General features: G+C 39.1%; 1 protein-coding gene across 1 annotated transcript; it reads right to left on the reverse strand.

Annotated features, from left to right (window-relative positions):
- Nucleotides 1-5428: 5428 nt before the first annotated feature.
- On the reverse strand, nt 5429-14078 carry LOC111249866 (uncharacterized). Its single transcript, XM_086986762.1, has 2 exons — nt 10865-14078; nt 5429-10359 (listed from the first exon to the last, which is right to left on the reverse strand). Exon 2 carries the CDS (start codon nt 10300-10302, stop codon nt 6328-6330), a length of 3975 nt encoding a protein of 1324 aa, XP_086842888.1. The 5' UTR covers nt 10303-10359; nt 10865-14078; the 3' UTR covers nt 5429-6327.
- Nucleotides 14079-14137: the final 59 nt, after the last annotated feature.

Raw genomic sequence — 14137 nt, forward strand, 5'->3', positions numbered from 1 at the left:
GGTAACCTCATGCGGCTTGTAAAATATATCTTGGAATGGAATCGTAGGTACTGGATTGAAAGCTTGCCTTGATTGGGCATGCTACTCTTACGTTCGTCGCAGCTAGCGGTGGGGTTGCAAGCTTGCTTCCTTTAACAGCCGTTTTCCTGGGTCCTTTATATAACTTTATAAGAACTGTTCGCCGAAGTCCCATCTTTAACCATGTTTGGAGTTGGCACTGCGTAACGTACTAAAATCCTAGTGTTCTGACGATTAGGTATCCGCATCTCACAGTTCTGCAGATATTATTTAATTACGGCTAGTTTTGGTGGCGTTGATATACAACTAAAGAAATTAAGATTATTTTAAGTGCTAGAGTATATCTTTCCAAGTTGATACGGTTAGGAATTAGAAAAAAGTTCCGTTAAAAGAGAAAGAAGCGAGAAGTCGTCAAGGAGTTTTGAAAGTAATGGCTGGCGGGACATGGAGGCATTGGAAGCTTTTAGCTCTAGCTGCACTCCTATAGAAAAATATTATTTGAGCTCGCTCATTTCCTCTTAAAAGTTCTGTCTGCCCAGAAATCCAATTCCTCTCATTGGCATATTTGTGGAAAAGATATCGAAGGACAAGTCGCTCGTATAGTTTTCAAACGTTTGCACTCACAAAACGCGCAGAGCCTAGGTTAAGTTTAATAAGGCTACCGTTTTCGGGCTGTTTATCTAATCGAGTTGGGTATTAAAGTCGTTAGCCCGTGAAATAGAAGTTCGTCAACCTTGCAAATCGAAGTATCTGAAAATTTTCGTATAAGTTCGTATATAAGTAAAAGAAATTTAATCTGCTTTAATTTCTGTCTACAGAGTACAGATACGCCGCTGCTGAGGCTGCCTAGCCCAGTAGCGCGTTGACCAGGCGCGTGCGTTCTATAGAATTCACTTAGTACGAAACATGTCGCTGTTTAGGTTCCCGTGAGAACTCGCACATCGACCTCAGTTAGAGCAGACTGTGGCAAGAATACAAGATTTGGGGTACATTTACAACACGATTTTTATTGCAGTGTCTCATAACACTACTCATACCTGAGCATGCAGTGCGGTTCCAAAGCCATATAGTTCAATATATATGTACCGGAATCAGGAATACACTTCAAGTGTGTGCAGTTGAAACGAAGAATTAAATTTCGTAAGCTTTGCGAAATTTGCGATACAAGCTCTTTATTTAATCACGTATGCCATGCAATATATGTCAGACTAGATTCCAAATAATTTTTTAAGTACGTAAACTAACAAATAGGGAACATGCAGCATCGTTTCGTTAAGAAGAAGCGGTAGGCTCCTATCGCATGATATTGTCCCCATAATGATGCAGTGGTAACTGCATTCGTCTACTAAGTTAAAGCACATATGAGATGGCTTAAATTTAAAGCTAGCTGCTTTTGTCTGTTTAAATAGACAAACAGTGCTACGTAAACGGTGTTTCTTCTAGCTAACAGAGTTAACCTGTGCTTACCTTGTTGCTAGGTAACCTGGTTATAAACAGAGTTAAGCAATTGATGTAGAAATTAACTCATACCCCTAATGACATCTTTCCAATTCGTTACAAAAAAAAGTAGAAATGGGTATTGCAGACCACCTTCACTCTTTTTCACATCCTTGTATAAGGAACGAATATTAGCTGATCTTTCTGCGCCTTAAGAACTACCTCTGTTTATCAAAAAAAAAAAATACCAAATCAGACACGAATAACTACCGGTCGTTGGTATATATTTTCAGTTATATGCACACTGTCCAAAAAATTCTCGGCGTACTACGTATACAGTTTTATTTCCCGGATTAATGGCGTGCTTTTACAAAAGGTAAATCTGCTTCAGCCGTATTCATTGCCACGGAAGCAGTTTGACGCTTGGCTAAATCAATTAGTGATAAGGACTCATTTGATCATATTTACTGCATTCGGCTTCTCGGAGGCTTTCCATTAGGTTAGCCATATTTTTTTAACAAAAAACTGTATACGAAAAATACAAAAAAACAATTGTATTGGTAACATAATATATATATATATATATATATATATATATATATTATAATATATATATTAGACAGAAAGTTCTCACACTGTTGTTACTGAATAGAACATATGACATTTTTTTATTTTTGGAAGAACATTTATGTTGTTGGTGTCACGAATCTGCGGCTAGAAGAAGTAAGCTGATTAATGAAAATTAAACTGTATTCTATCAGTACAATTAGACTTTTGATTTTTGTACATCAGAAGGAAGTTGATTAATAGTTTAGGCATTCCACCTGAAAATTGCTATCAAAATCACTCATTGCAAGTCAGCTAAACGTTACATCTAAACATTAGTATTGTACTCTATGGCAGATGCAGTTACATTTTGTGAAACTTACAAAAATACGCTTTCTCATAGCCCTCTTGTTAGGGAAATAAGCGCACCCAAAAACTCGTATGATTTCCGTTTCAAAAATGACAGTGGGAGAATAGAACGCAATATTAATGTTTTCAAACTTTGTTTATTGTCTTAGGCATATCTTTTTTAATTGTGATCAATTTCGAATTAACAAAATATACAGTCTCAGCTTGCTAATAGGGCCCTTAATCGACTCATTAAAGACCTCTCTATTCTTTTTTCGATTCAACGATTCAATACTTTTTGGGTAAATGACAATAAAAGTCAAACTGTGTTTTGTTTTATATTCTCGCATGGGGATAACACTAGCCATCCCTGATTTTGCACAAAAATGGAAGGAACAAGTCTGAAAGAATATTCGAATTAAAGGAACCGTCCTTCAAATCACCAGCAGATTGGGGAAAGGAAACCCAAGAAGTAGAGAAGCGACTCATAGTTAAAAATACCCCTAAATAAACAGAAAAAACGTGTAGATATCAATATATACTAAAAATCTACTAACCCAAAATTAAACAAGTTTGCCCGGTTAATCTGAGGGTTTTTAATGACTGTTGATTTTACAATTCAAGCCGTTTATCCAGAAAGTCGCTACACTGTCACATGATAACAACGCGAAACTGGCGAGCAAGCAGCGGTAACCAACAGCTCTCTCTCAGCGCGTTAAAATACGGAAGTGAAGAGCAATGTTATGCAGTATGTAACAGTGGTTTTCGCAAGATCTTATCTTTCCAATACACGAGTTGTTGTAAGCGTTTGATGGTTCTTGAGCGTTATTAGTGCAGTCTCGGGACCAAGTGCTTCCACTTAACTTGTTTGGTTTAACAGCATCAAACATAAATGACATTGGCTCATTTATAGCTGTACAAATACCTAGGCCAATTAAGTTTCTTACGTATGGACGCACTGAACGTACACAGCAGGCACTAGCCAACATAATCATATGATTTCTTTGATTTAACCTAAAAGAAGTCCATATCTGTCTGATCTGGACGCCAGTTTTAAACCCGAACTCGTGGAGGTTCTATTACCCTGCTGCGCTACTTTCATCTCCTCATTGTAATTATTCTTCGTGTCCCATTGCGGTTTTCTTGATGTAGCTGTTTTATCACCCTTTTCCAAGTTCACTGATTATTAACGTTACCTAGTTACTTTACTGTGTTATTATATTACTCTGTTTCAGCAGCTCGATAGCATTGCTTTAGAAACTCATTTACTTTTCTTCGATTGTTTAATTACTCTAGGGACCTAACCATTTAAAAAACAACATATTCACCAATAATTAAGGAGTAGGTCTGAACCTCATTTCCATAAATAACAACAAAATGGCCTCGATATTTCAAAAACATTGCCTCTTAGGAGGAATTTAATCGCACCGGTAGATGACTAAAAGGGTTGTCAATATAGCTTAGTGCGTCACGCATATGCCTAATAACGATAGAGACGCATCGTAGTCCAAACTCGAATCCAGACACAGTTAGACTCATTTCGAGCTGGAAGCCAGCCATATGATGGAACGTCCAATAGCTATACTGGACGTAGAATTCGAAATATAGAGGTTAGATTCGTACAACAAATCAGATTCGTGCCGAAAAATTACAGTATATTGGAGACAGTGTCAGACTACAAATAGAATTATTACCCTTTTATGCATTGCATTATACTCAAAATATTTTAGTCAGGACCAAGGTGTTAAAACAAACCAGTAGAAACATTTATTGACCCAAAAATCTCTATGTTTCGTGTTTTAAGTCCAGTATCCCATCAAACAGCTGGCTCCCAGATCTAAACGAAGTCTGTCTATGGTTCAAACGTAGACCACAGCGTGTCCGTAATATTATCATGCGAATGGATTACCCGATAAGCTATCATGGGGACAGGTGAAAGAGTCAAACTCTAGCAAACTGGTAACTGGTCAAAACCGAGTGCTATTGAACTATATTTTGCACATAATGATAAACCCGGCGAAACACCCTGTCCGTCACCATTAAATGCGCACCATATACATCGAAATATAAGCATTTGAACAGAGAAAAATACTCGAGCATTATCACATTATCGTTATGAATTTGTCTGTTAAAGATTAGCCGGCGATTTAAAAAAAACGTAGTTACCTTCAATGTACACAAAATATTTTCATCAATAGCATTTATATAAACCTCATTTTAATATATTTGCTCATTTTTTCATTTTTACCACCGCATTCGTGTTACAAAATGTATACTATGTTCTTCAAATACAATTTGATCTTCGTGTAAGTGATCTTCGTGGGAATCGCCTCTCACCATATTTTGTTGTTTTGGATGCGGCATGAATTCTATGTGCAACCAATAGTATTGTAATAGTGAAGCGGTGAATGCGCTTAACAACTCGAGTCGGTATTGTGCACCATTAACTAAAGTTTAGCTGAGGTATTTTCTTATGTTATGGCAGCGATCTGTATTTTCAGCTTAATGTAACTTGTCTAGCTTAGCGATACGGAACAAATGTGCCTTTTTGGTGGATCATCCTGACGACTGTTCCAAATTTCTGGAATGTTATCCTGTAAATGATATGTAATGTTAGCCACATGATTGTACAGAATGACCATAAATATGATTTAAAAAAAAGGAAGGTACGTAAATTGCTTTTCTGTCTACACAATGAGCAATCTAATAACAAAAAAACGATGTCGAAATATTTCTAATACGGTCTATGAAATACATGTGAGCCCTGTTGGGTAGACAATACTAGAAATCGTTATTCGGAAAACTTCAATATAAGTGCTCATAAAATCTATTATTGCTCTCTAATTAAAAAAAAATCGCTCACTTTGTATATCATCGTTTGTAAGTGTAGAATGTCACACACATTTTCTAATCGCTCTCGTTGGTGTAGTTCACTTTACTTAAATAGCACCTAAAATAAGGGTGTGTTTGAGCTTTGCTTCGTGTAATGACGTGAATTAAATACTCTATCCGAATAAGGCATATACTTATTTCAACTTATTAGTTCTAGCGTAGCCATAATCACAGATTGAACAGCCAATAGGTTTTCACATTAAATTTATTAACTTCCAACCTATGCACCTTGCACAATATCAATGTAGACTCGTTATTCAATATGCGAATACACACTGGAGTTTTTCGTTATGTTTATACATAATAAGTGGTCGTTGTTTACTGATCGAAACAGAAAAGCATTATACGCTTGATACGCTAAAATAAATGAATGACACAGTGAATTACACGTATTACTTACAAGTTACTATGAACCGTGCTCAGTTTTGGGAAAGCGTCGAACATCAAAATAGAAAACGAAGTATTTCGCGAGATTTATGAGTCAAAAATATTGTAGTTATTTAACTCTGCCCTTCCGAAACCTATTTGTTATTTTTTAAGGCGTAGATTTTAATAAGAGTATAAGAGCACCTAGTTATAGTTAAAGTCGTGTTCTTAGGTTAGAATGATAACCTTGAAATAAGATATAACAAGCTTGTGCTCAGTAAAAAGAGCGCTTCAGTCGAAAAAATGGGTAACTCCTTTAATATACGGCTCGACTAGAAGGCACTCATTATTAACAGCAAGTAGTTAAATGCGAGCCGTTGTGGTCTTTGCATCGTTGCAAAATTAAGTTAACGCTTATAGCAATGGAAGACTCGAAAAATGAGGTTATTTCATATCGTTAAACGGGATTAGCGCAGTGAACTGAGTCTTGATGAGGACTGCGGCGGAGGATATTTGGTGCTCGATAATCTTAACTAACAAAATTGTACTTCATGGACATAAAGATTAGATTTAGAAGTTTCGAAGAAGGGCAGAGTTTGATATGGTGTTTGTTTACTTGCTGGATTACACACTGTTGTTATTAATACCTTCACACAACTGTCTCCGAACAAGATCAGTTTTTGATAATTAAATCGACCTTTATGGTGCCATATTTTAACTCTAGTGGTGAGTCGCAACAATTTTACTAATATGTTTGGCTTGCTTAGCGATCACTTGATTCATAGTGAGACGACTAGCGTGATCTCGTGAATGCCCTGCTAGTCTCCGTCGAATTATGTCTGCTTTGTGGTATCGTGCTAGCCGCTCGACGGCGGAAAAATCAACATCTGAATCTGATTCAGATACGTAGCGTTCAGGGATGTCAATTTTCGAAGGATAGGAAATGGAGTTTATTATTTGTTCGAAAATCTCATTGTCATGTTCGCCAGCATCACCCGATGAATTAAGAGCAGACTGAATAACATCGGGGGGTCCCAAGGCATTCAGCTCTTCAAGGTCTTCGTCGCAGCGTCGATTCCGCGTGGTAACCAAGTTTCGATAGCATTTCTTGTCACGTCGACTATCACTCCATTCTTGTGTGCGCCTTCTATTTGTCGGTGTGTCTTGTGGTAAGCAGCAAGACTGGTTGTCTTGTTCAATTTTAGTATTGGCAGGTAAACCCAATAAAGAGTGTGAAGACCACGATAGTTGGTGCTCGTCGACAGAGACAGTCTTCTGCATCCCTGCCGGGCTAACTACTAAAAAAGGTACCTTTGTCGTAGAACTTTGCGGTTCTGAGCCGTGAACGGCACTGCCTTTACACCCAAATCCAATGTTTTCATAGAAAGGCTCCGACTCCAGGAGACACGTTGCACTTTGTGTCACTTCTGGTACCTCGACTAACTGTTTTTTGAGTAGATTTTCACACGACAGTGATTGGGCTCTGGAAGTACTCGATTCAGTACTATAGAAAACGTAGGTGCCTGCTCGAACACCATTTAGTTCATCAGCCTTCTGTAACAAAGGCAATAACTTCTGAGAATGTAGTTCGGATAATTTATGTGAACCATCCAGCTTTAGCGGTTTACTTTGTTTGTTAAAATCTTTTGATGCTAGGTGAGAGATCTGAGAGGCACTTGTGGCTTGTTTCTTAATTTTGACAGGATGATGATCTAAAGCAATACTGCTCTTTGCTGACAGACTGAGGTCTGAATAGTAGTAGGGAGGCGTTTGAGCAGGAACGACGTCGGGCGCGGGGCCTTCTAACAAAGAAAGATTACGCTGGTGCTTACTATTTGTGATAGTGCGTAGTATATCTTCGGAACTCGCAGAACATATATAACTATTGGTTGATATACGGTTGCATGATCGAGACCCAAGCTCTCGCAGCTCGTCGATCAGATCCGGAATGGGTCTAGTAGTTGCAATACTGGAACCGCTACCATTTGACAGAGTAGATTTTGGACGAGAAAGCTCAGGACTTTTCTTCGACTCGAAGAACGCGAGCTTTTCCGATACGATTCCTTGATGCGATACTGCCTTTTCTAGGGTCTTGGTTGCTTGATCCGTGGAAGACAAGCGCTTATTAGGGCTTTGTATGTCATCGAATTTATCTAATTCTGTCATAATGGCCGTTCTTACAACTGAACTTTGGGAACCCCGTGAATCTCGTGACGCGCTCGACGAGACGCTTTCCGAATACAATGGTGGCTCACGGTCGTGGGCGAAGGAGGGAGATGCAGAACGAAGGACAGCCGCAGAACGAGCAACGACTTTAGATCCTTCAATTTCCTGTTTAAGTATCGCATAATTAGCTGAATCTACCTGAGCCAGAATAGGCCGAGGCTGTTCGGCAGTTTTATACTGTTCATGCCTATCGACAGAAGGGTCATGTTCAAACACTGAGTTGTGACTGCTTGATTGAAAAGAAAGGTCCAAAGTCACTGAATTTTGACTATCCATGACCATCACCGGTCTATTCATTCCACTGTTATAAAAAAGCTGGGATGCTTTAAGGAGGTCCTCACGTCCGTAACTATATGCATCTTCGGGTTTATTTGTTTCTGAAAGCGCTTTCGGATGAGCATAATTTATTTGATCATAGAGAAGCTTTCTGGAGACCAGCATTCGGGGCGATACGGGCGAATATTGTTCCCGTTGACATGACGATTGCAGCGGCGATCGCATTGTACGCAATTTCACGGGAAAACGGGTATCTTGGGACGATTCGTCTTGCTTAGCGGATATCTTATGTACTTGGTAAACGTATTCAGATCTTAAGCAAGCTTCACTATATTTTGGGGGACCAGCCCGCGGCTCAGATGTTCTGTGATGCTGATTGTGTCGCCGCAGTTGATGAGGTGGTATGTTCGTAAAATGTTGCACAGGAGAAGGAGTGTGAAAATCCGATGAATTGCTTTCGAGAGATGGTAGAGATGACTCCGGGGGGACCGTCGAGTATTGAGAGTCTGTAAGGCTTTGGAGAGACTGTAATTCTCGAGAGGACGCAGATTGAAGTGAGAAATTTCTGTGATCACCCATTATGTCGTTAACGCGTTGATTCTGTCGCGAACTAGCCAGGAATTCATCGGCGGACTTAGTGGAAAAACTAGGTTGAGGTACTTGACGGTAAACTTCGAGCTTAGAAGGCTGAATTTCTTCAGCGTTGTTGGTAGATATGTACGAAGTTGTCGACAGCGTTCTTCCACTCGGAAGTTTTTTAAGAGTATCTTGCGGGTTGTTATTTGGGGCCAGAAATCGTTTATTGTCAACGGCAAATGCATGTTGTTGTGCGTGTTCGTCAATGATATTGTGCGTAGTTGGAGTAGACAAGGTAAGAGAATCTGATTGTGGACATAGTTTAACATTAGATAGCGAGGATAAGCATGAATCATGTCCGGAATCAAACGCATCGTGCGAGCCTGAGCTTGCTCCACCCATGGTTTCTTTATTCAGGGAGATCATAGGATGTGCAAAACTCCTAGCTTCGTTTTGGGATGAGTCGTAGCAGTCCAAATGATTTTGAAAGTTAGCCATATTATGCAGACTACGTGCGCGAACTGAGCTACAAGGATCAAGCAAAGTGTCCTTATTGGTGACAGTTGGTAGTGGCAAAGCAGAAGCGGATGTTGGCGGGCTTCTAGAATGGCTTACATTGCGACCTAGAGTTGTTAAACGTAGAAGTCCTTTAGAGGCACTTGAACATGCCATTGATTCTGGGTGGCACTGTGGATGTGCGTGGAGATCATGCGAGTTTTCTATGCATATATTTGGAGAAGAAAAGTTAGAATACATACTGACTTTTTGAGCTGCAGGTAAAGCATGCGATACTTCGAAGTTGCATGGTGTATTGACAAATGGGACCGAGAAAAAAGCTGGCTCCGCTGGACTTGACTTCGGCCTTAAAGGAGCAACAGGAAGCAATGTATTGCGCGTTGTGCTTTGTCTAAACGTTGGACCATAATTGTTACTCGCTTCGTATTCTGGATCGAAGAAACGCATACTAGTATGGGGTCTTGTTTGTCGTTGAGAACAAGATGTATAAGTCTTATCTCGAAGCTCTTCTGGATAATTAAGGAAGTCGGCTGAATGTGGTCTATTAGTTAATGGCGAAACACGTTTTGGTTTGGGAGGAGCGTTTGCGTATATAGGCGAACGAGTCACACACGTTAAGGTGTTCATGTCCATATATTGTCGATTATTACAATCGTAGATAGCATGCGGCAATGACCGTGTTGCATGGTTATGTTCTTGTGCTGAGACCTGGATAGTAGCGGACTGCGCCATTGAATTTCGCCATTGGCACATGGCAGCGTTCGAGTCTGCAGCAAAATAATACGATTTGAGCGTTTCATGCTCGGCCACGAAAGCATTTTTGTGAGACACGCGATCTTGACTCATACATACTCGTACTGAATAACCAGGTAACAGAAGCGATGCCAGGAGCTTCTGCTCGTCCTCATCTCTATAGACAAACAGTGCATACTGTGTTAGAACACACCATCGTTTTTTCCAGTGTTTAAGAGGAGATCCTTCCAGTCGATAGAGCCAACCTTTTAGATTAATCTCAGCATTGACGTCTCGTTCAACAGACGGCGGGGGAGCCGCGGACGTCTTTTTACGACGAAGACTTTTACGAAATTCGAGGTTCATCATCGCTATGTTGGAGACGGCAACGACCGGTCTTATAACAACAAACTCACTTACAGTCACCTAAAAGTTACACAAAGATTACTTTCTTTCACGATTTAGTTAATAAGCAAGCGTTGTTACATGTTTCCCCGCTAATTAATCGACGTTATTTTGTCTTTGCGAGAACAGTTGGGAAATTGAGCAGTCTAGTTGTCTCTTAATAAGCGTAACGTATATCGCACAATAACACAACACTGGAATTAAGCACGTTGGACACAGATGAAATCGAGCCAATAGCTTTGATATTTATGTATATCCGTGGTTTTCTTAGTAGTCCTAACTCGTCGTCGGACAGTAGGGCACATAAAGTAAATCGAACGATGTTTCTAGGAAAAGAACACCATGTTAGTATGTATGATTGTTTTTTCGAGTAAGAAGTCGACTAGAATGATTGCTTGTCCTGCTAGCTTAATCATTGTTAGTCAATAAAGCAGGCATTATTCGTTAATTATGAGTCATAAAGTCTGCAAAATCTATTCGGGGTATCCCGAAACTGCAAATGCAACCGGAGAAGAGATGAACAAACTTGTTGATTCTCCCATCGGTTGCAGTTGTTTGACAATCTGCCCTGTACACCGATTGTGCTCAAGGGGCACCGACGATGATGCCAGGTTAAGCCGGTTTAGTTGCCGAATACAGCGCCACCTATGGTCCAATTGTACAACTAGCTGACGCTTCATTCTGGGAAGCGGTATATCAGCTTTAAAAAAGAGTCAAGCGCTTAACCCTGTCTATTTAAGTCGCCGTAACGACCCTGGAAAGAATTCTAATTTCGTTAATGAGTACAAACGCAATATTAGCAGCAAAATGAATTGTTTTTTCAGGTCTATGCATGTACTTTCTAGGTTAATAATATTACACAAAACACTAATCAATCAAAATAAATCAAATAAACAATAAATAATTATTGAAAGCAAAATGCCATAAATATAAGCATTATTTCTTTAGTCGTAAATAATTTGTAGGTAAATTTCGCTATACGTTACTGCTAATTGCTTTTTTTTTGCATTTCAAGTCGACTATTTGCTTGCCTCCGCTGCACACTCGTCAAAGCCCTTTAGTAATGCATCTTGCTTTCCGCTACATTCTACATTCCTCGACTCCAGTCACAGACAAAATCAACAGCATCACTAGGTACACCCAGCCACTGTGACTCCTTGTTTGGACCATTCGCTCTTGGCAGTGGCTAGACGAATCGACAGAAAAAAAAGAAGCTTTAACCTGGTCGGGTGCCTTTCGAGCAGCTCTTGACCGGCTTACTTCTCGGCCACTTCTTTCTGCTCCTGGCTCTTTTAAGCATAAGCGGCGCCACTGACAGTTGACTATCGACTGCAGAGATTTCAGTCCTTTTTGGTATCGCCAGTAACCAAGAGCATTCGTACATCACGGAGGCTCCAAAGCGAAAGCTTCGAGTAACATGTATACCTGCTCCTAACTACAGTATTACGACACTGGCGGATGGCTCTCGTTTAGTTGAGTATTAGCAAGTTAGGAAGATATGAGCCTACGTTACTATGTATATAAATAAAATGATCAGCGCTAATACGATTTAAAGCCGCTGCCATGCGTACAAAAGCAATTTACCTCAGTAAAGTTATCTTAAACGCTAGACAAGATCATGATTAGTTAGCATAGTCAACTCGTGGCAAAAACGAATCATGGCAAATAACAATCAGATTACTAAATCGGAAAAGAAAAAGCCAAAAACAACAGAAAAGATAAAGATGATTTGTGAATGGTTTACCACGTGTAGCAAGCGAAAAGACCAATCCTTGTAGGAAGCAAAGCTGTTCGTTAATACGAAAGAGAGGATTCATCTTCTCTGACTTGCTTTCTAGTGATTTGTAAACTCTAGGTACGTATGAAAAGATGACTGATATTGTTTTACTATTACAATCAATTTGCTTTATTAATATAATCTATTTACTACTAAACAACAATTATTGCTACCTTTTTAGTCATGTTTTCAGAGACATGTTGTTCTAAAAAACATTGTGCGCGAAGATACACTTTCAATGTAATTGAGTATTATAAATTAATTACCGTGCTTTTGCGTATAGCAAAATAAAAAAAACTTTTGTATTAACTAATGTTTTGGGAATAACGGTACCGCTTCTTAAATTATTCATCGGTAACAAAATTAGCAAGAAGATTTTTTAAGATATCTATCTATTGAATGTAGTTGGGTGCCATGTCAGAAGTGTTTGACATGAGCTTATCATAGTTAATACGAATTATTGGTTCTTTACATGTCCCAAGTTTTATCACGTGTATGTTTGGAAAATTCGTTAAATATGATAGTTTCGTTATACATGAGATAACATAGTCAGTAATAGGTTTTTACATCAGAAGTTTTGCGTATTCTGCTTTGCCTTATACCTATAAGGAACCTAAGCTATTCTTATTGGCCCTTCTATTGAACGCGCTCCTTAGTGAGTTTTTAACTACCTTTGTTCGAGCAGGCGTACTTTCAGTTAGATTTGACGCGCCTCAAAATGCTTATGGCAATTTTTCAAAGAAGTGGTAGTTCCAAATTACACAAATTTCAACCCAATTTTTCTAAAGAGATCTCTCCGGTGTCAGTTCCTCCGACGCAGCCTCTTTTCACTCAGATTTTAGATTTCCAAAGGGATCCTAATGTTAAAACACTCCTGAGCCTGCTGAAATTCACGCTAAGCTATTCTATCATTCATTTCATTCCGGGATGCCGACACGCGACGACATACGGTAAAAATGAAACTAAGGCAAGCAAATAACACTTCAAGGTAGGTTAGATGGTCCTAAGAATTAATCGCAGGTATTAACATTTCTAAGAAGTTGTCTTAATGGTTGAGTTGTTGCAGACTTTGATAAATTTCGCTATTTTCTTTAGCGATCTGTTCCTGATTGACCTCAAGACAGACTGCGAGGCTCTGAAAGGAATCTTCTGTTTCATCTACGAATAGTCTTAACTTTTCTTTGTGAAACAAAACTCTTTCTATTTATATAAAGGCATATCTTCTCCAATCACGTTGATCCGCGCCCATGTCCTTTAAATTATTTATGGAGAACTTTGTACGGTCTTTTCTAAACCAGCGTGTTGTTGATTTTTGCTCTGTTGCACACTTGACGACGACCTTGCACGGTGTATAGAATGTAAATAGTTACAAAGTGACCTGTGCATGTAGGTACCTTAAAAGTCGGCCTCTGCGTTTGAACATGGAAAAACATTACAAGACTTAATTTTTTAATTGAAAGTATAAATGTTGTGAGGTGCCTAGCGGGGGACTTAGTTCAGATTATTTGTACGTAAAAGAGAAAAAGCACTGCGTATTTACTGCTAGAATCAGAGCACACACGGCGGTTAGAGCACACGGCTTTCAATTCGGCTTTCCACACATCAGCAGATGATCCTAACATATCTACCGAATGTTCCCTTTCCTGTGATTGTGCTGCTACGCCTTTTAAAGGCAGTTAGCGATCGTCGCATAAACTAGTAGTAAAACTAGATTCTCAAAATCGATCGTTGTAAAATTAGGCCATCTGTATATCTAGCGGGTTGCATAGTGCAAATAATTATATTTTAAATAATTATTAACTCCACAGCATTAGCAAACGAAGTTTGGCAATTATTTCTTCAAGTATTTAGCCATCTATGACCAGTTGCTGATTAAGTGTCACCAGATAGTAATGAGTTTAGAATCAAATATATTTAATATTGAAAAAAATCGTGAATTTTCACTGAAAATGGGAGCGCGGTAGGAATCCAACAAAGATCAGTGAAAGTAAAAAAAAACTTGACAGTGAAACAACAGCTTGT

Source organism: Varroa destructor, unplaced genomic scaffold (genome assembly GCF_002443255.2).
Source record: "Varroa destructor unplaced genomic scaffold, Vdes_3.0 BEIS01000004.1, whole genome shotgun sequence".
Taxonomy (NCBI): domain Eukaryota; kingdom Metazoa; phylum Arthropoda; class Arachnida; order Mesostigmata; family Varroidae; genus Varroa; species Varroa destructor.